A 21,783-nucleotide genomic window follows, 5' to 3' on the forward strand; every position below is an offset into this window, starting at 1 on the left:
ATAAACAATCGGTTAATCATCAATATTGACGAAAAATTAATCGATCTTGTGTAAATATACAAGATCTCAATTAGAGCGGTATCAATTGATGTTTTGGTTTCAAACAGCAATGGTGATGTGAGATTTTTAATTTTCATTAATGAAACGTGATCCATTTATTAAAATTGGGTATTAACTTTATTCCATCCCATCTTACTAATATTACCTATAAAGGCCAAAGTTTACGAGTATGTTTGTTACAACTTCGCGCTCAATCAAACAAACTTTTTTTCTCATACGTTAACTAGGCTCGGCTTTCTTTTATAGAGAAATTTACTTTAAAATTTCCTTTTTATAGAGAAACTAATAACTTGGGTTCGCTAGTATTTTACATTACGCATAAATAAACTTAATAAGAGTAAGCCGCCGGTCCCGGCTGTGTTTGCAAGTCGTCAAAACCCGCCAATAAATAAATCCACGTTTAGCCCGCGTCGTGGGTCATGGCTGGCCCATAATCCTGTCCTTATTTTATATCTATGTTATATCTATACTATTATTATGAAAAGGTAAACGTTTGTCTGTTTGTATGTTTGAGGCGGGTAACCTCCGAAACTACCGAACCGATTTCAAAAATTCTTTCACCATTAGAAAGGTACATTGTCCAAGATTGCTATAGGCTATATTTTATCTCAAAATTCCCACGGGAGCGAAGCACCAGGCAACATCTAGTTATACATATTATCAATATAAGGTCCTCTGCCGCGTCTGTCTATCTGTTCGCGATAAACACAAAAACTATGGCATGGATTCTCATGCGGTTTTCACCAATAGATAGTGTGATTCCTGAGGAAGGTTTAGGTGAATAATTTTTGTGTTTTTATCCGAGCGAAGCAGGGACGGGCCGCTAGTGCAGTGGGTACGTGAAAATGTCCAGTGATGATGACTGGATCTAAACATTTTCAACCTTCAGTTACGCAACGCCTCTATGTTTAAAGATATTTCATTACGTGTGGTGTATGGTATCAATTAACACTTAACAGTTAAAATTATGCATGTGTCATGTTTAAATCTCTATTTTCTTATACATATACATATGTACACTTGAATATTTGGAAATATCCGTGCAGTAATATAAAATAATGAGATACAAGTGTGTATTTTTTTTCTGGTGTTATTTGAACGGTTAGCATAGTATTCCGTGTTTCGGTAAGCATAAAATATATTTGGTTAGCTAAATAGCTAAATGGTCAGCAACTTGAGATTCATTTCAAAATTGGTTACCGAATAATTACTTCCCATTTTATAGCTAGTATCGGTTGCATTATTGGTCTTATTGCCGAGAAACAAAGAATTAAATAGAGCTTCTAGACTAATGCTGTGTGTGACTGTTCCTGGAGCTGTTCAATCCATGTCTCATCTGCTGCAGGCCTACCATCAACTTTTACGGAACGATTCCAAAGCAACTCAGTTCAATTTAGGCACCTAAAATGAATCGCATTCATACTAAAAATTAAGTCGATGGTACGAATTTGCGATGCAGTTCAGTTTAGGTCGTAGAGTGGATCGCGTTAAGAGATGATGGTAAGCCCCCTCTTGTCAAAACTCCAGCTCCATGAGGATCTATATGAGGTCAATGACATGGAAAAGCTGTGGCTACAAATCAATTTGGGGCAAAAATGCGTACATTTTTTGTATGTATGTTAACGCGATTATTTCCGAACCGTTGGTCTGATTGTGATGAAATTTAAAAGGTACATATGTAGGATCTGTCTATACAATTTTTAAATTAGTGGGACGACGAAATCGGTTAAGATCGTTTTTGAAATATTCACAATTCTGTAAAGATTTATTGTGTTCGCGAGGTCTTCACACATACGGTCTTCAATATGCGATTCGCCGAGTCGACGCACGCTATGAAGAAGTTACTAACTCGACTGCTTCACAAGTTATATTTTAGAATTATGTCAGGTATTAGGGTATTTTCTCTCCCACATCTTCTCGTGTATATTTTAAGAAACCATTAAATTACCTTAATATTGAAGATTCATTAGAAGAAATTGAGCAATAGTTGTCCACCGCTGACAAGGCTTCATGTCCCGTATGTGGTGAAAGGAAGAAGAGTTCCAGGGAGACCGAGGAAGAATTGTGCAAATCAACACAAATTCAAATCATTTATTCAGAAATTAGACCTTCACACGCACTTTTTCTCGTCAATATTTATAGTTATTTCTCACAAGCTACAAACTACTGGCATTTCGGAACGACCACTGCTGAGAAGAAATGCCGAAAGAAACTCATTTGAACAGTGTTGGTCCCTATCATGCCAGATCGGCTTACCATTATTGTCAAATTCAAAAATTCAAATTCAAATCATTTATTCAGAAATTAGACCTTCACAGGCACTTTTTCTCGTCAATCTTTAAATTTATAGTTATTTCTCACAAGCTAGAAACTACTGGCATTTCGGAACGACCACTGCTGAGAAGAAATGCCGAAAGAAACTCATTTGAACAGTGTTGGTCCCTATCATGCCAGATCGGCTTACCATTATTGTTTCTTACAATGTTTTTTTTTTCTTTCTAATAATATATAAAAGTACATAATGTACATAGTCAAAAGGTATATCAAAACAGGTTATGATTGTGATCCGAGTGCTGATTATAATATTTAACTCAACACAATTAACTCCCACAGTTAACTAACTGAAAGAGAACGCAAGCCGACAAGAGCATAGCTCTTAAAGAAGAAGAAGGGGTCACATACGGTCCTCATACTGCATCCCACAGCATGAAGTCCTATTTTATGGCGAAACCACACGCCATAATGTCGTTGAAGAAATTAATTACATAAAACATTTTTTCTCTCAAAATTAATTTGCAATTTACATACAAACATCAAGACATGTGAACTTATTAAAAGATTATTGAAAAGGTGGAATACAAACTTGTATTTGCATGTTTTACACGTGAGTCGATAAGATAATATAACAGCACACATTGTATCAACATTAACATGTGTTACTTAATGTATATTCATAAGTTTTCGTTCTGAAAATACGTGCCGACTATAAAAAAAAACATTTTGTCGCACAATATCCCTTCATACCATCGCATTTCTAATATATAGTCCCTTTTGCAAAATATCCCTTTAATAAAATGTCCTTTTCGCATAATGTCATCTCTTAATGGCGGCTCGTCGCAGAATTTACCCGAAACTGCATCGGTGACCAAACTGTCTCCCTTATTCTCTCATTGCGATAAATAAAAGCTCACATACAGACTACACAAAGTGCATTCGCGCCGTCGGAATGTGTCCGTTCGTCATTATCCGTGCGCGACTCGACTGCGCCCGCGCAGCATACATCTATCGCAGCATTGCCATCACCGTCGTGGCATACGCAATTGTTTACGCGGCTGGTCAAAAAACGCACGATAGAGCGCGGTCACATTGCTCCATCGTGCTCCGTTGTTCTTACATCCGTTGACAGACAACGCAGAAATTTTATGGAGATTCGACGTATGACAATGCATGGCAATATCATGGCATGGCACCTGTGGAAAACAATGGAGCGGCTCGACGCGACGTAGCAATGAGGCCCGAGTGCTCAATCGGTGTTTACCCGACTTTAAATGCAAATCATTGTCGCAGCATTTATTCATAATCATTATCATCAACGAATACCACGGTGTTGCACATGACCTGTGATTCGTTTACCGTCTTCATAGTCGTATTCCTCATGGCTGAGGGTCGTGGCCATCATTACGTAGAATGAAACACACATAACGACTTTCTTGTCACTATCAATGGTGTGGTTTTTCATTGCATTCTCCATTTCACACACAAGTTGATAATCAACCAGAGTGCAGGTTTCCTCACGATGTCTTCCTTCACCGGAAGCAAGTGGTGGTCAATGAAAACTACTATACATGAGTCAGATTGGTATACAAACTCATGTGGCACGAGTAGGATTCGAACCAGGGACCTTTCGATCCACAGGCGGGCGTTTTAACCATTACACCACCACCGCTCTCCGTAGGCAAAGTTAATGTCAAGGCAAATTGGACTTTACGATCTGAGAAGCTGTAATAGACAATTTGCCACATATTTTTAACTTCCATACATTCTTCTCTCTTTCTCTCATCTGAGGAATTTCTCGTTTCCCGGTCGAATGTCTGCTTCAATACTATCGCTAAACTTTTGCGGCATTCGTTGATAGTATTTAATTATGGTATAAAAGCTCTCAAACAAACTAATGAAATAATTTGTATGAGAGCTACTAATTAACAACTAATGCGCATGCATATAGTCCTTTTTTCATGGCTGAAGGTCGTGGCCATCATTACGTAGAATGAAACACACAACGACTTTCTTGTCACTATCAATGGAGTGGTTTTTCATTGCATTCTCCATTTCACACACAAGTTGATAATCAACCAGTGTGCAGGTTTCCTCACGATGTTTTCCTTCACCGGTAGTCGAAGCAAGTGGTCGATGAAAACTCCTGTACATGAGTCAGATTGGTATACAAACTCATGTGGCACGAGTAGGATTGAACCTTTCGGTTCACAGGGCGTCATAACCGTTACACCACCGCCGCTTTAAATAATGCGTACAAGACATATAACAAGGATAGCAAAATTGGTTCTTATTTTATGGAAGGAGATTTTGAAATGAAATTACATTTATTTGCAGGCAAACACGGTAAAAAGTACATGTTCGAACAAAATGTCAGTTTCATTTGATCAAGCGTGTGGCGCCAACAATCGGCATGCAAATATTCAACAGTCCATGCATGTAGTAATAATTACAAAATATTATAAGCTTAATAAAACAAAATTTAAATAAAATGATAGAGTTAGGTATGTGTGTTTTTGAACTTAAAACTCCATCTAATACAATATACCAGATATCTTCAATCCAGTAGATATGACAATATGATAACACAGATATTGTCTGTGTTATCAATAGTGCACACCGCACACCGCGCCGCCCACATACTATAACAGCACATGTGTTGTATATTCATGGTAGCGTGTGGTCTCTTTGATAGCGGTTAAATTCAAATTCAAATCATTTATTCAGAAATTAGACCTTCACAGGCACTCTTTCTCGTCAATTTTTATATTTATAGTTATTTCTCAAAAGCTACAAACTACTGGTTATTTAAAGGTTACGTTTTAAGAAGTTATCATTTTTGTAAGTTGTCGTTTTAGTAAGATGACATTTTAGGAATATGTCGTTCCCAGCCTGATGAGCGGTAGCGAAAGCTTATAATGTATTTTTTTTGCGACTAATCATACAAAACAAAAACAACGGTTGACTTATGCTTACCAATTTGATAGTTTTTATCAAATAATTTCATTAAAAGTATATACGAAATAAAAAGTATCATGCTGCTATTGTGCTGATATTCGTGCACTGAATTTCATCCGTCTACTAGATTTTCGTATTTAGGTTAAACGTATTCACATATATCTTTACTCATTCGATTTCACTTTTGTCATTGTACAATTAGTCTCATAAAATAATAAATAAATAAATATATTAGGACAAATCACACAGATTGAGCTAGCCCCAAAGTAAGTTCGAGACTTGTGTTATGGGATACTAACTCAACGATACTATATTTTATAACAAATACATATATAGATAAACATCCAAAACTCGGGCCAATCAGAAAAAGATAATTTTCCATCATAACCCGACCGGGGATCGAACCCGGGACCTCTTGGTTCAAAAGCAAGCACTTTACCACTGCGCCACCGAGGTCGTCAAATAAAAAGATCCACATGTAAGCTAAAAATTTGCATGCAAATCAATTTTAGCATCAACTTGGCTACATCAGCTTCCCGCTACCCGCTAACAGTGGCGCCCGTCCCTGCGGCCTGAACTTCAGTAGACAAATGTCAGACCACAATCAGTCTGCGTCTAGCGGTCGATGTGGAAGCACGTCTTCTCTCGCACAAGCAGATTTGTGTTTTGTACACGATCGTTTTTTATTCGAAGTGGTTTGACTTGTTATTGTGATTTGTGACCTGGCCCGCGGGATTTCGAGGTAATTCTTTATTTTCTTGTCAAGTTTTTTCTGTTCTGTTTTTTAGCACAAAACTTTTTTAATATTCGTGTTTTTTACTGAATAAAATCTTGTTTGTATGGAGTATTTTTTATTATGTTAAATGTTGTATGAAGAGGTTGTATTATCTGAATTTAGACCATCTATCTAATTGCCAAATATTTACTAAATTTATTTGTATTAAATACATTCATACTTTAGTTATAAAAGAAAAACATATACGTGGAATTCCATTTTATGCATAAAATTTTTTTTTTTATTTTTTTTTTTATTTTTTTTTTAATTTTTAGTAATGCAAAGTGAACCAAAGTCTGTTTTCATAAAGCATCACAGTTTTTTTTTATTTTATTTTGGTTTTATAACGATCTCAATATTGTACGACATTTATTTTCGGATTTTCATTAATCAAGTAAAGATTGCATATCGTAATCCTCGCAATACGATAATGTTTGGATCAAGCAACAATTTATAATATCCTACGCGTGTAAAAATGCCAAAAATAATCAGATAACAATGAATTTACAAGTCATGTTACGTTAAAAAATTTAATAATTACTTCCTTAACTTTTTATCTTATCCATAAAACCAATTTTTTTAATATTCTTCTTCATCGTCGTCTCGCCCGATCTGTAAATTAAAAAAAAAAATTAAAGGCCTGTGTCACCACTCCCTGATAAAGTATCTGATAGTCAAGTAACGTAACGAACAGACAGCGTTATAAATTGTGTTTCACAAGTGTTGGATATGGCTAACCGGTCAATCACTTAAATTTATCTTGCAGTTAAAAGTTAATCTGTAAGATATTTTAACTGAAATTGGTTAAACAGACTAACCTAAATCCTATCGGTGTTCATTTGTTTTTATTATCTCCATGATCGAGTTGAAAAAGTTTACGAATGTGAACATTTTTTTCATACATCTTATGCCAAAAGTCTTGTGTACCTAGAAGGCCACGTTCAGCTCCAGTTTCGCAACCCTTGACTCTATCTGTCCCGTAAGGAATAAAGTACGCACGTTTTTCATAATATTACATAAGATCTCTCAGTTTGACACACGCAAAGTTTCTATAGTGATAGATGACTCTGTTTGGTCTGTTTCATGCAATGACTGTTCCACTTTTCTGACATAATTTGTTTTCTTTCTGTAAATAAATATAATTAATTGTGTAACTATTAGAAATAATACTTATAAATACATTTCTCCGGCCTCTTAATAAGCCGAAATAAAATTAAAAGATCGCGACGAATTGAGAAACTCCTTTTTTAAAGTCTGTTAGAATTTTAGTTTTTCGAAGTCGGTTAAAAAACTAATTGTTTCACGCAACTACACGCATCTAGTGAGTTTATTTATTTATATATTTAACTTTATTACAAACACATGTAAAGGGCGCACCTTATTCTACTAGTGCCAATCGACCAATCTAGATTTCTCGTACAAAATTTCACCCTCTTTTTTTGGAGCAATCTGGGGGTAGAGATATGCCTATGAACTCGGCAATTTTAATCTTTGAGTGTAAAATTCACTATATTATCTAAGGACTAAGGACCACTCCGGGACATCACAGGGATTACTCCCAACACACTATAATGCCCATCTGACATTTTTATTTCTGAACGAAAAATAAAAAAGAATCTATTTTGACATATCATGCCACAACACGTAGCACAGTACACAAATTTGAATTGAAAATTTTGAATAGAAAACATTAATAGTTTTCTACAATGCAATGTGGTCACAGTAGGAATTTAGTGGTCACCGTTTTTAATTTAATCACGATGTGACTAAATTATGCAACTGCTGAAATTCTTTATCTAGTGTGGTGTGGCATAAGGTGTTTAAATATGTTTTAAATTTTCTCTAAGAATACATTTATATTATAATATAAATTAATAAGATAAAACTAAAAAAAAGGGTTTTATTTAAATGCTCCAAAAAGAAGAAAATAAAATTTTCCTTTAAAATTTTAACTGTCAACTTATAACCTCATTATATTACCATAAATATTATATATACACAATTATGATCATAAAAGCTTGTCGCGAGTGTGTAAATAAACTAGTACCTATTTAATTGAGTTATACATAAAGGTAAAACGAAAAAGCTTTTAAAAAATGTTTACTGAGCCTCTGAGACACATTTTATTGGACCTTTTTGGGTAACCACTTTCACTAATTTACATTTTTTACCGAAGCACATATCATTCATCATTCGGTGAATGAAATGAATGAAACTTTTCCCCTTCATTAACGTCCAATTCCGCAGTTTATTCTCCGAGTTATCATCTTCTTCATAGTCGTGTTCCTCATGGTTGAGAGTCGTGGTCATTACGTGGAATGAAACACACACAAACTTTCTTGGCATTATTAATGGAGTGGTTTGCCATTGCCTTCTCCATTTCACACACAAGTTAATAAGAATCAACCAGTGTGCAGGTTTCCTCACGATGTTTTGTGGTCGATAAAAACTACTATACATGAGTCAGATTGGTATACAAACTCATGTCGCACGAGTAGGATTCGAACCTGGGACCTTTCGATCCACAGGCGGGCGTCTTAACCATTACATCACCACCGCTTAGAGTTATCATAGAATTACGTTAAACAATCAATTTGACGGCAGACGAGAAAATGTCAATAGGAAAGTGAAATAATCTTTAAGCCACCAGTGTCAAGGTTGCTATGTTTAAGGCGTAATACCGCGCAATATAATTACTGGCTACGATTATTGATTAACATATTTCTCAACTGGCTTTTGTCCGCGGCTTGGCCCGCGACATTTTCCCACGGGAACATTTATTTCTCCTGGATCACAGGTAACCTATGTACTTCTGCGTACATCAAGCTACATGTATGCAAAATTTCAAGAAGATTAGTTGTGTAGATAACGCGTGAAGAGGTAACAAAGTTACTTTCGCATTTATAATATTATAGATGTTGCCCGGGGCTTCGCTCCCGTGGAAATTTCGAGATAAAATATAGTCTATAGCAATCTTAGATAATATACCTTTCTAATGGCGATAGAATTTTTGAAATCGGTTCAGTAGTTTCGATGATTACCCGCCTCAAAAATACAAACTCACAAACGCTTACCTCTTTATAATAATAGTATAGATTCAGTATGAGTGATCGTTCAAACCCACGAAACGGAAACGCGCGTAACAAAAGAATAAGTCATCTAATGACATTGCCATTGAAATGACAAAAAAATAAATTATTAAATTTGACCCTCACCTTTCTAATTACATAGATATTATCAAGCAATTTATTGTTATCTAATCTAGGGGGAGGGTGTGAGGGAGAGGTGCTCGACCATTTCTTATGAGTCACTTCATATTTGACTAGCTGCGCCCCGGGGCTTCGCTCCCGTGGGAATTACGGGATAAAAAGCACCCTATATGTTGTTCGTGGTTATATTCGACTCGTGTTACAAATTTCACAACAATCCGTGCAGTAGATTTTGCGTGAAAGAGTAACAAACATACATACACACATAAATCCTCACAAACTTTCGCATTTATAATATTAAGTAGGATATTAGTATGGATTTAGTTATCACATTATTCATAACGTCACAAAAACACTCAAATTGATAACCCATTCGCGAAACTTGATAATTGATAAAAATGATAAGATATACATTTTATTAGTGAAAATAAATACTTGCCTAAGTTTATGTAATAATTATTTATGAAATGAATACGTTTTTGTTAATGGAAATCCTATTCCTAGTTAATATTATAAATGCGAAAGTTTGTTACCTATTCACGCTCTATCAATCTTCTTGAAATTTTGCATATACATGTACTTTGAAGTATGGAGAAGGAAATAGGGTACTTCGTCCCGAAAAAATAACTGCTTCCGTGGGAAATTTACGCGGGCGAAGCTAGTTTTGAATAATTGGCCAGGTTACTCAAACTTTTCCCGATGCATACTATATTGGCTTTGGAGGTAATTAGGAACAATTAATATGGACACAAGACGTTTCATAGTGATCTGTTAGGTCGGGACGTCTATCATCACTCGTGGCTTGGAGTGACGCCAGAATGTATGAAAATGTGTAGGATATATTTTTTTTTAAACAACCAAGTCATTTGATAATTTCCTGTGTTTATCCATGTCTAGTAGGTCACAGCACAGACAGGTCTACGCCCCGAGTGTTTAGGGAATATATTGAGCATACCGCCTGAATTTATCATTACATACTATAAATCCTCAAAATCTAGAGGAGCTGGATGGATGATTTAGGCGCTCTGCCAGCGTTAAGCTGTAGGAACTTAAAGTAGTTGACCGAGCGTGCGAAGCGAGCGAAATCTACTAATCAACTTGGGGCAAAAATATTAGACTTTTGTATGTGTATGTATTACGTATGTTTGTAACGCGATGACTTTCGAACCGATGGTCTGTGTTTTTATGGAATTTAAAAGGTATGTAGAATATGTCAATTCTGGGGGGCAACAAAATCGATTAAGTCGTTTTTGAAATATGTATTCACAAGTTGGTAAAAACTCATCAAAAATTTATTGTGTTCGCGAGGTCAACCTCGCGGCGAACAACTATGTTATTGAAAGTTTTAATTTTAACGATTTAATCCATACTAATACTAGTTGAAATTTCATAAAAATCAGACCAACAGTTTGAAAGTTATCACGTTCGTTACATACACAAACATATATACGTACAAAAAGTGTATTTTTGCCCCAATTCGATTTGTCAATTATAAACGCAAAGTCGCACAGACAGTGTCGCGAAGAATGTGAGTCTGTCTGTTCCGCTTTCACGGCTGAACACTGGACCGATTTTAATTAAATTTGGTGTACATGTAGTTAAAGACCTCGCACACATATGAGCTACTATTTTTTTTATGTGACGAGCTCGGTGGCGCAGTGGTAAAAGTGCTTGCCTCTGAACTGAGAGGTCCCAGGTTCGATCCCCGGTCGGGTCAAGATGGAAAATGACCTTTTTGGCCCGGGTCTCGGATGTTTATCTATATATGTATTTGTTATAAAATATAGTATCGTTGAGTTAGTATCCCATAACACAAGTCTCGAACTTACTTTGGGGCTAGCTCAATCTGTGTGATTTGTCCTAATATATTTGTATTAATTCGATCGGGACAAGAATTTAATATACTCTAATATGATGACTATAACATGAAGACTTTAATATTTAATTCTTCAAAAAAGCCGGGAGAATATTAATTTAAAGCAACGCACATGTGACGCCATTGGTGTTGCAGGCCTCTGTAGATGCGGTGATCGCTTTCCATCAGGTGGGGCGCATTCCTCTTTGCTGGCTCAAGAGGCCTTAGTGCCGCAGCAAGTGAGATGCAGCGAACCAATCAGGTTGCGCCATTGCGACGCAACGACAACCACACTGCAATGTGATTGGTTCGCTGCGTCTCACTTCGAATCGACTCAATGGTGAGATGTAAAACCGCATTAAATGAATGAATAATTTATTTATTTAAGTAACCATGTCTCATATTGTTATAGTAGAACCGCCTAAATGAGTCCTCGCCCGCGGAGTACAAGGGGCGCGGGGGTACGACGACGAAGGGGAACGAAAGAGGTGCGGGCGGCGGTCGAGCGTAGCGTGTAATACAAGAGGCGAAATGTTACTGGACATTTCTTGAGATATGTGAAGTCATAGTGGTTAGCGGCAAACAGGTGAAGATTTTTATTAAAAAATTAATAATGGCTATACAAAATTTGAATGAAACAACTGTAAACTATACAACGTGTTCCTTTTGTTATCCCATATCTCCATGGTATCAACGAGACCACGTACATGAATTAAATAGCATAAGCATTTTTCGATTATTGTTATTTTCAAATTTTTATTTTTCATACAAAACAATTCGATAAAAATGTGATTTTATGATATATAGGTATGATATGTAGGTAAAAAAAAGGTAATAAAGTTATGTATGTAATATTTATTTATGCAAAATTTATCAAAATTATAAATCAATCACTTATGTCCATAATATCAATATCACTGGAACTTGATTCTTCACTTTCGAAACAGCCATCATCAGAATCATCAGAATCGTCTTGCACATTAATAATAAAATCAACAACTTCATCTAGTGCTCCATCATGTTTGCAATATTCGTCTTCGATTTTAATCACGTGTTTAACACAATTCTCCCATTTCTCTTTGGGATATTCAGCAAATAATCTCTCTAATATTTCTTTTTTCTGGTCCAAATTAGAGTCGATACTTTTTTGTGCTAATTGTCCTTTGATATCACCCCAGACCAACTCAATGGGGTTCAGGTCTGGGTGATATGGAGGCAAACGCAATACTTCGTGTCCGTTTCTTTTCAATACCTCGTCAATTTTGTAAATATCTTCTGTGAAATGGCTTTTAATTAATTTATATAAGTCATCTTTTCTAAGTTTTTCATCAAAAGGCACGTTATGTCGTCGTAGCCATTCTTGCATAGTTGGCTTGGTAGAAGCCATAGTTGGCTTTTTCTCTTCTCGAACCGAATGATAAGCTGCGTTGTCCATTACTATGACAGAATTTTGCGGTATATTAGGCATGAGCTTTTCATTTATCCATTTACTGAAATTTGCGAAATTCATAGAATCGTGATAATCACCTGTTTTACATTTGGATTTGAATATCACAAGGGCTCCGTCTACAAATCCAATTTGACCTCCACAATGTACGATGATCAAACGGTCCCCTTTACCAATATGAGATAGAACGCCAAGTTCATCCTTTGATTGCCAACATTTTGAAACGTTATGAGACGCGTTTACATAAGTTTCGTCAAGGTATAAAATATGTCTTCTTTCTCTACGATATTTTTTAATAGTATTTAGGTATTTCCACCTCCACGATGTGATATTTGGCTGTTCGATAAGGAGTTTCCTTTTAGATCCGCATTTCTTAAATTTAAAACCTAGATCATGTAATAATAGCCTTAAATATTCCCTGCCGCAGTGTAATATATTCTCTTCTCTAAGTACAGCGTTCAAAGTTTTCAGAGTAGGTATTTTTTTGAAAATTGTGTAAAACTGAGTGACTTTTCTTCTTACCACTCCTTTTGTGAAATCGTCTATTTCCACTCTTTTTCTACGAACCTGTTTTGGTTTTCTTGGTGATTTAAATCTCTCGTTGTCATTTAATGCTTTCCCTTGTTGTACAATTCTAGATACAGTCTTTTCTGATAATCCAGTAACTTCTGCTACAGTTTTATTTAAAGGTATATCTTGTTTATATTCATCAGAATTTGGGTCGAGTTTCTTTTTTCTAAAATATTCATATACGTTAAACGCCATTTGTTTGCACTGACTATTAATTCTATGTCCGAAAACATTTCGACTCATCTTGAGAATGTAATCTCATGTATAACTTTCACAAGGCGTCCGCAACTGTCAACACGTGTGATCGCTAACCGCGTAGCGAGCGAACTGAGTTTTTACAAGAATGCGCCCGCCGCCCGCACCTCTCTCGGTCCCCTTTGTCGTCGTACCCCCGCGCCCCTTGTACTCCGCGGGCGAGGACTCATTTAGGCGGTTCTACTATAGTAACACATATCTATGGATAATAAATAAAATAAAATAAAAATAGCCTTTATTCTATCACACATTTGTATACAAGAAATATATTTTAAATCGTAATTGTACAGCTATTCGATAATTTTATTAGTGCATATTTAGTTCTATTTATGTATATAAGTATAGTGTAATTTGAATTCTATAAGATTTACATTATTTATTTATTTCATGCATTAAATTATATTAATCTGTGACAGTCGCCGATTTGGCGTAGGCCTCCCCCAGCTTCCTCCAGTTTTCTCTGTCCCTGGTTAATAAATATAACAATAATAAATAAATTCATATAATAATAATAATTCCAATTAATAAAAATGAGATTAAGCCCTCAGTAGTATAAAATAAACAAATCAAGTTTGACTGTTGTAAAATGTGATGAAATGTGAATTTTTTTTTATCAGTTTTCTGCCAATTGAGACTGTGACCTCCCGTCTAATTAGCGATTATTATTTTTTATTTTTAATTGGCCCGTTTTACGGATTTCAAATTGAGATAAGAGGCGCTAGTCGGCACGCAATACTCTGTCATTGACGGCGAGTTTTGAGATAGATTATCTTCTCGCATTGTGGTGCTATTTTCTGATACATATACTATTATTATAAAGAGGTAAACGTTTGTGTGTTTGTAAGTTGAGGGCGGGTAATCTCCGAAACTACCTAACCCATCTCCAATATTATTTCATTTAGAAATCCAAGACTGCAATTGGGTATATTTTATCACAAAATTCCCACGGGAGCGAGGCGAGCTGGTCTTTAAAGCTCAATTTTTCCACGTCGCTTCAGATGACCTGATGTTGCACCCGGGATCGGCTCCCAACGACCTCCTCAACAGTTTACTTCACGTGAGATGACGTTTGTTGTCAAGCGTTGAACGCGTCCAGATCTCTCCGACGACAATGAAAGATTTTAGCAAAAATGCAGCATTTTTATAAAAAAAAAACTGGTTCGGAGCTAAATTTGTGTTGCTATTTTTGGACTGAATATCTCAAAATATACCGACGGGACGAATAATTTTCAAATTGACATTGCATTACGTAAATAGTTGCCACCGAAAATTTGAAGACAACTCACCTCTTCCACGTAGAGGCAACAGCACACCAACCTATCCTAAATCATGTGACATATTCGCCCCTATTACCATGTCATGTCTTCACGCGCGTTAATATCATAGTAAAATCTCTAGTCTGTGTTTACCAATTTTGACCTGTTTATTTTGAAATTTTTATTAAGTTCCTTACAATCTTTCAAGGGGTTGAGTTGAGGGTTAATTAATTCCTACGCCCAGTTGTTTCGACTGTACGTTGTCCTGTCAGTCAGTCATTCATTCAGTCGCTCACTCGGTATCGGATGAGTTTTATATACATTGTATACGTTTTATATATTTCACTAATTCCATAGTCAAATCATGTACTTTTGTCTACATGTTTTTAAGTAAAAATGTGTTTATTTTCTCCAAAACAGAACATGATACAGTAAAAACAGATGAATTACATAAAATGTTGCTTGTTTATTTAAAAGTAAAAAAAAAAACATTTTTTTATTTTTATTAAACCGTGCTGCCAATATTTCGGGCGGGGTGCACAAAATACGCGTGGTGCGTGAAGCGGTTGTGGTGTAATGGTTAAGACGCCCGCCTGTGGATCAAAAGGTCCCAGGTACGAATGCTACTCGTGCGATATGAGTTTGTATACAAATCTATATCATGTATAGTAGTTTTCATAGACCACCACCTGCTTCCGGTGAAGGAAAACATCGAGCGGAAACCTGCACAATGGTTGATTATGAACTTGTGTGTGAAATGGAGAAGGCAATGGCAAACCATTACTAATGTCAAGAAAGTTGTTATGTGTGTTTGATTCCACGTAATGACCACGACCCTCAGCCATGAGGAATAAGATTATGAAGAAGCACAAAATACGTCATACTGATAGGGGTTATCTCATAGTTAAAAAAAGGGGTCAACAAGTCAACAGACCTTCTATTATTGGATATTGTTGAAGTGACTGGTCTCCCGTCTCGCTGTCACCCATGTAGGTTGATCGTGATGGATGAGTGTTAATGTCATATAGGTCTACACTGTGTACTATAAGTCTGTTGACATGCCACATTTTCTTGTGTTTGACCCTGCGTTTTTAGTTTTTGGGCATACTTTGATATACCGTAAATATAAAATATATGTATTAAATAAATATATTAGGACAAATCTCCCTGATTGATTTAGCCCCAAAGCAAGTTCGTAAAACTGGCTGAAATGGTCCCAGTCTGGGAGGACCGATCACCAGTCTGGTGCTTGTGCTAACGTCCCCAACCAGGACACAATACACATTATTATCACAAGCGGTGGTGGTGTAATGGTTAAGACGCCCGCCTGTGGACCGAAAGGTCTCAGTTTCGTATCCTACTCGTGTCATATGAGTTTGTATACCAATCTGACTCATATATAGTAGAAACCTGCACACTGGTTGACGGTTTAGTTCCCTAGAGTGTATGCGACTACCTTCCACTATAGTAGAACCGCCTAAATGAGTCCTCGCCCGCGGAGTACAAGGGGCGCGGGGGTACGACGACGAAGGGGAACGAAAGAGGTGCGGGCGGCGGTCGAGCGTAGCGTGTAATACAAGAGGCGAAATGTTACTGGACATTTCTTGAGATATGTGAAGTCATAGTGGTTAGCGGCAAACAGGTGAAGATTTTTATTAAAAAATTAATAATGGCTATACAAAATTTGAATGAAACAACTGTAAACTATACAACGTGTTCCTTTTGTTATCCCATATCTCCATGGTATCAACGAGACCACGTACATGAATTAAATAGCATAAGCATTTTTCGATTATTGTTATTTTCAAATTTTTATTTTTCATACAAAACAATTCGATAAAAATGTGATTTTATGATATATAGGTAAAAAAAAGGTAATAAAGTTATGTATGTAATATTTATTTATGCAAAATTTATCAAAATTATAAATCAATCACTTATGTCCATAATATCAGTATCACTGGAACTTGATTCTTCACTTTCGAAACAGCCATCATCAGAATCATCAGAATCGTCTTGCACATTAATAATAAAATCAACAACTTCATCTAGTGCTCCATCATGTTTGCAATATTCGTCTTCGATTTTAATCACGTGTTTAACACAATTCTCCCATTTCTCTTTGGGATATTCAGCAAATAATCTCTCTAATATTTCTTTTTTCTGGTCCAAATTAGAGTCGATACTTTTTTGTGCTAATTGTCCTTTGATATCACCCCAGACCAACTCAATGGGGTTCAGGTCTGGGTGATATGGAGGCAAACGCAATACTTCGTGTCCGTTTCTTTTCAATACCTCGTCAATTTTGTAAATATCTTCTGTGAAATGGCTTTTAATTAATTTATATAAGTCATCTTTTCTAAGTTTTTCATCAAAAGGCACGTTATGTCGTCGTAGCCATTCTTGCATAGTTGGCTTGGTAGAAGCCATAGTTGGCTTTTTCTCTTCTCGAACCGAATGATAAGCTGCGTTGTCCATTACTATGACAGAATTTTGCGGTATATTAGGCATGAGCTTTTCATTTATCCATTTACTGAAATTTGCGAAATTCATAGAATCGTGATAATCACCTGTTTTACATTTGGATTTGAATATCACAAGGGCTCCGTCTACAAATCCAATTTGACCTCCACAATGTACGATGATCAAACGGTCCCCTTTACCAATATGAGATAGAACGCCAAGTTCATCCTTTGATTGCCAACATTTTGAAACGTTATGAGACGCGTTTACATAAGTTTCGTCAAGGTATAAAATATGTCTTCTTTCTCTACGATATTTTTTAATAGTATTTAGGTATTTCCACCTCCACGATGTGATATTTGGCTGTTCGATAAGGAGTTTCCTTTTAGATCCGCATTTCTTAAATTTAAAACCTAGATCATGTAATAATAGCCTTAAATATTCCCTGCCGCAGTGTAATATATTCTCTTCTCTAAGTACAGCGTTCAAAGTTTTCAGAGTAGGTATTTTTTTGAAAATTGTGTAAAACTGAGTGACTTTTCTTCTTACCACTCCTTTTGTGAAATCGTCTATTTCCACTCTTTTTCTACGAACCTGTTTTGGTTTTCTTGGTGATTTAAATCTCTCGTTGTCATTTAATGCTTTCCCTTGTTGTACAATTCTAGATACAGTCTTTTCTGATAATCCAGTAACTTCTGCTACAGTTTTATTTAAAGGTATATCTTGTTTATATTCATCAGAATTTGGGTCGAGTTTCTTTTTTCTAAAATATTCATATACGTTAAACGCCATTTGTTTGCACTGACTATTAATTCTATGTCCGAAAACATTTCGACTCATCTTGAGAATGTAATCTCATGTATAACTTTCACAAGGCGTCCGCAACTGTCAACACGTGTGATCGCTAACCGCGTAGCGAGCGAACTGAGTTTTTACAAGAATGCGCCCGCCGCCCGCACCTCTCTCGGTCCCCTTTGTCGTCGTACCCCCGCGCCCCTTGTACTCCGCGGGCGAGGACTCATTTAGGCGGTTCTACTATAGATGAGAGCATGCTATCATCCCACAAAAAAAAAATCGAATAAATAAAAGTAACTAAATTTACTAAAACTTTATCTGAGTCTCGATTCGATTTCCGAGGTTGTATTCTCGATTACGATTGTAGTTGTTTGGAAATCCCTTATCTCTGCAGCCTATATGAAATATACATACAAATTATCACACTTGTTTTCCATGGGGACACCTCCCCCTATCCCAATGGAAAACAAGCGTATGTATTTAAGTCCCCCTTCACGCATTAGGAATAGAAGCAGAATTCCATATACTCAGTTTCTCGTCTACATATTATTACGGTTTTCCGCAATGTTTTCCTTAAACACTTGCTTTAAAGGTGAATTTTGTAGGAATCACGTTTGTTAATATACTCAATGAATATATACATATATCATCAATTAATTTGGATTGTGAATAGAGGCATTTGTCCGAGTCTATTTATATGTCAACCAGTCACAATTTATTATAGAGATAACATTCAGTGTTATATAATGGTGCTTGTTTCTCGAAGCCTTGTTGACATGGTTATTACAGTACAGTATGACCATTAGTACAGTGGGCAGCACATCTCATGAGCGGTGTCTTTTAGATATTTACTTTTTTATATATTATTAGAAAAAAACATTGTAAGAAACAATAATGGTAAGCCCTTCTTATAGGGACCAACACTGTTCAAATGAGTTTCGGCATTTCTTCTCAGCAGTGGTCGTTCCGAAATGCCAGTTGTTTGTAGCTTGTGAGAAATAACTATTTATTATAAAAATTGACGAGAAAAAGTGACTGTGAAGGTCTAATTTCTGAATAAATGATTTGAATTTAGTCCTTCAGCAGCCACACAGAATCGAAGTCCAGGGACCGCTTTCCTTCTTTTTCTTCGTTTCGCTGTACCACACGGTCCGTTCCACACGGTCCGTTTCCGTTTCACAGTTTATGATTCTTAATGAATTGTCCTTTTCTTACAATGTCCTTTCTGCAAATGTCCCTTTTCTCTAAATGTCCTATTATAAAAAAAAAAACTTTTTTTATTTTAATTAGTTGCTTATCCACATTATCATCAAAAACACACAAGGACATTTTGAGAAAAGGCCATTCTGAGAAAATGACATTTTGCGCCAAGAAGCTGTGTGAAGCTGGCATAATGTGAAATGGCAAATAAACGCCTTATTTATCTATATACTTATAAAATATGTTTCTCTTGTTACAGATAAATCGTAGCATCTAACAGCCAATAACAAAAACCAGTCCGCAAGACTTTAAACTGCGTGTGATATACAAACCTAATTTATTTTATAATAAGTTTGCATTTACGACCCGGTCATTCAGAGACCGTCCACAGATTATAAAGACGTGACGCTGTCAATTGATCATAGACTGAAGGAGTTAGAGAGAGAGAGAGAGAGAGAGAGTATCAAAATGAGGGACAACGCGAAGCCGTGTCAGCACAGTTTGTCAAATGAAGTGGAATATAAAGAAGTGGTTGTTATAGGTAAGATTTTTTGTTTATTTTCTTTCTTGATGCTAAATGTCCACCTCTGTGGCGTAATGGTCGCCACGCCCGTGTGCCATATTAAGGTCTCGCTCATCTCTGCGTGTTTCCGGTTGGGTTCGGGGTTGCGACGCCGCGAAGCGCGGTTCAGGGTAAAAGAAAAATCTTAATTTTTTTTATATTCGGTTGGGTATAACCGCCTGCCTAACGTCAACCCTCCTTGGGAATGCTTTCGTTGCCTATCAGCTACCTCGGCTGCGTGTTCCTTAGTCCTATTTTAGGGCGGAACCACACGTCCAAATATGGAATATCAGTCGGACAAGTGTCAGTTTAGTGGAGGCACCACTTGCATTAATATAATGATATTTTATAGTTTAGATGTAAGTCGTAAAAATACAGTATTTTTGTACTATGTATATTTTTACTATGTATAAATAAATAAATATATATATATAAGGACAAATCCCACAGATTGAGCTAGCCCCAAAGTAAGTTCGAGATTTGTGTTATGGGATACTAACTCAACAATACTATATTTTATAACAAATACATATATAGATAAACATCCAAGACCCGGGCCAATCAGAAAAAGATCATTTTCCATCATGACCGACCGGGGATCGAATCCGGGACCTCTCGGTTCATAGGCAAGCACTATCCCACTGCGCCACCGAGGTCATCAGGTATAATATATTTTAGTACAACAGCTTCATAGAATGACCTACACTGTAATATTCTTTTTCTTTTCGAGTGTGTTATTGCTAACACTAGTGTCGGATTTTATTCAAGTCGCCTAAAGGCATCTTACATGACTTTCCCGACTACCCGCCGACATCTAGAACACACTGTAACAAGTGTACAAGCACTGTATTAGTAGCTATAGTCATAACGGGACATTAATTGCAGGGTAATCCCAATCGCAATTAATATTATTAATGCGAAAGGAAGTTTGTTTGTTACCTCTTCACGCGTTATCTACTCAACCAATCCTCGCTACCAATCCTCGCAATATATAGAGTATTCAGAAGGACATACACTATTTAACCCGAAAAAAACTATTGTTCCCGTGGGATTTGCGGAAAACCTGTATTCTATTATAGGTGACGCCGAATATAGAAAATACTAGAGACGGCTCTGTGTGTATTTTAAATCCGCTATGGTTTTTTTAAATTCAACTTGACGTCAATAAGTGATGTGTATCATCCTAAATTGAAAAAAAAATTTTGATTTGATTTGAACTATCCCAATCCAATTTTAATACGAAGAAATCTGTTCCAGACGGCATTCAAGCGAGTTAATTATAATTGTAATATACAAACATTATAGTCTTGTCAGCCGAACTGTGTTTTGAAACATGCCAGCGAAACGCCGCCATCTAAACATTCATATATGTACGACAATAAGGCTATGTTTTGTGTGAGCGTTTATAAAACAGTCGCGTTTGTTCTTTGAGAATGTATAAAATTACAATGGTGCTTGAAAATCTAGATGAGAAAATATAATGTTTTCATATGACGATATTGTAATAAATAATAAGTGTGTGAGGATGTTTGGTATCTTAATCCTTACATATTATAAAAATAAGTCGCCTATCGCATCTTCCTTAGGCAGCTATAGCAGTAACAAATAGTGCTGTTGGTGAAAACCGTACGAAAATGCGTCCGGTAGTTTCTAAGTTTACCGTGTTCATACAGACAGACAGACGCGACATTTTTATAATATCCCAATATTATAAATGCGAAAATAAGTTTTTTTGTTACCTCTTCACGCCCTATCTACTCAACCAATCTTCTTGAAATTTTACATACATGTAGTTTGAAGTATGGAGAAGAACGTAGGCTTCTATCACGGAAAAAAAAACTGTTCTCGTGTTAAATTTACGTGAGCAAACCCGCGGGCAAAAGCTAGTATAATATATGTATATTATAGTTGGTGCCATTGCAAAAACTCATAGGTCCTAATAAAAACAGTTTTCTATGAGCCACAACTTTTTAAAATTTAAATAAATAAATATATTAAGACAAATCACACAGATTGAGCTAGCCCAAAGTAAGTTCGAGACTTGTGTTATGGGATACTAACTCAACGATACTATATTTTATAACTAATACATTATATAGATAAA

At 36.1% G+C, this 21,783-nt stretch overlaps 3 protein-coding genes across 6 annotated transcripts in view; 1 reads left to right on the forward strand and 2 right to left on the reverse strand.

The window, feature by feature from the left end:
• LOC128679901 (oxidative stress-induced growth inhibitor 1-like) overlaps positions 1–21,783 on the forward strand; it is a 51,860-nt gene that overhangs the window by 10,586 nt on the left and 19,491 nt on the right. For 2 of the 4 annotated variants that reach the window (XM_053762401.1, XM_053762398.2), the window contains exons 2-3: positions 5,805–6,034; positions 19,377–19,658. Coding sequence is in view for 3 of the 4 variants with exons in the window: in XM_053762398.2 (XP_053618373.1) it covers positions 19,586–19,658 (73 nt within the window). In the remaining variant the exon portion in view is untranslated. Of the gene's footprint in view, positions 1–5,804; positions 6,035–16,125; positions 16,302–19,376; positions 19,659–21,783 lie in introns of those variants that run through there. The other 2 variants (XM_053762400.1, XM_053762399.2) reach the window with 2 other exon arrangements.
• Positions 11,833–13,590, reverse strand: LOC128679904 (uncharacterized). Its single transcript, XM_053762405.2, has one exon. The coding sequence runs from the start codon at positions 13,389–13,391 to the stop codon at positions 12,018–12,020; it is 1,374 nt and encodes a 457-aa protein (XP_053618380.1). The 5' UTR covers positions 13,392–13,590; the 3' UTR covers positions 11,833–12,017.
• Positions 16,589–17,914, reverse strand: LOC135309945 (uncharacterized). Its single transcript, XM_064436695.1, has 2 exons — positions 17,717–17,914; positions 16,589–17,173 (listed from the first exon to the last, which is right to left on the reverse strand). The coding sequence occupies exons 1-2, from the start codon at positions 17,912–17,914 to the stop codon at positions 16,589–16,591; spliced, it is 783 nt and encodes a 260-aa protein (XP_064292765.1).

Source organism: Plodia interpunctella, chromosome 22 (assembly GCF_027563975.2).
Source record: "Plodia interpunctella isolate USDA-ARS_2022_Savannah chromosome 22, ilPloInte3.2, whole genome shotgun sequence".
Classification (NCBI taxonomy): Eukaryota; Metazoa; Arthropoda; class Insecta; order Lepidoptera; family Pyralidae; genus Plodia; species Plodia interpunctella.

What these genes read in the sequence shown, in the direction of transcription:
- LOC128679904 (XM_053762405.2), bottom strand. Translation starts at nt 13,391, where the DNA reads ATGAGTCGAAATGTTTTCGGACATAGAATTAATAGTCAGTGCAAACAA.
- LOC135309945 (XM_064436695.1), bottom strand. Translation starts at nt 17,914, where the DNA reads ATGGCGTTTAACGTATATGAATATTTTAGAAAAAAGAAACTCGACCCA. An exon ending in CACCAAGAAAACCAAAACAG is followed by an intron (nt 17,174 to 17,716) that starts GTTCGTAGAAAA and finishes ATAAATGAAAAG; the next exon opens with CTCATGCCTAATATACCGCA.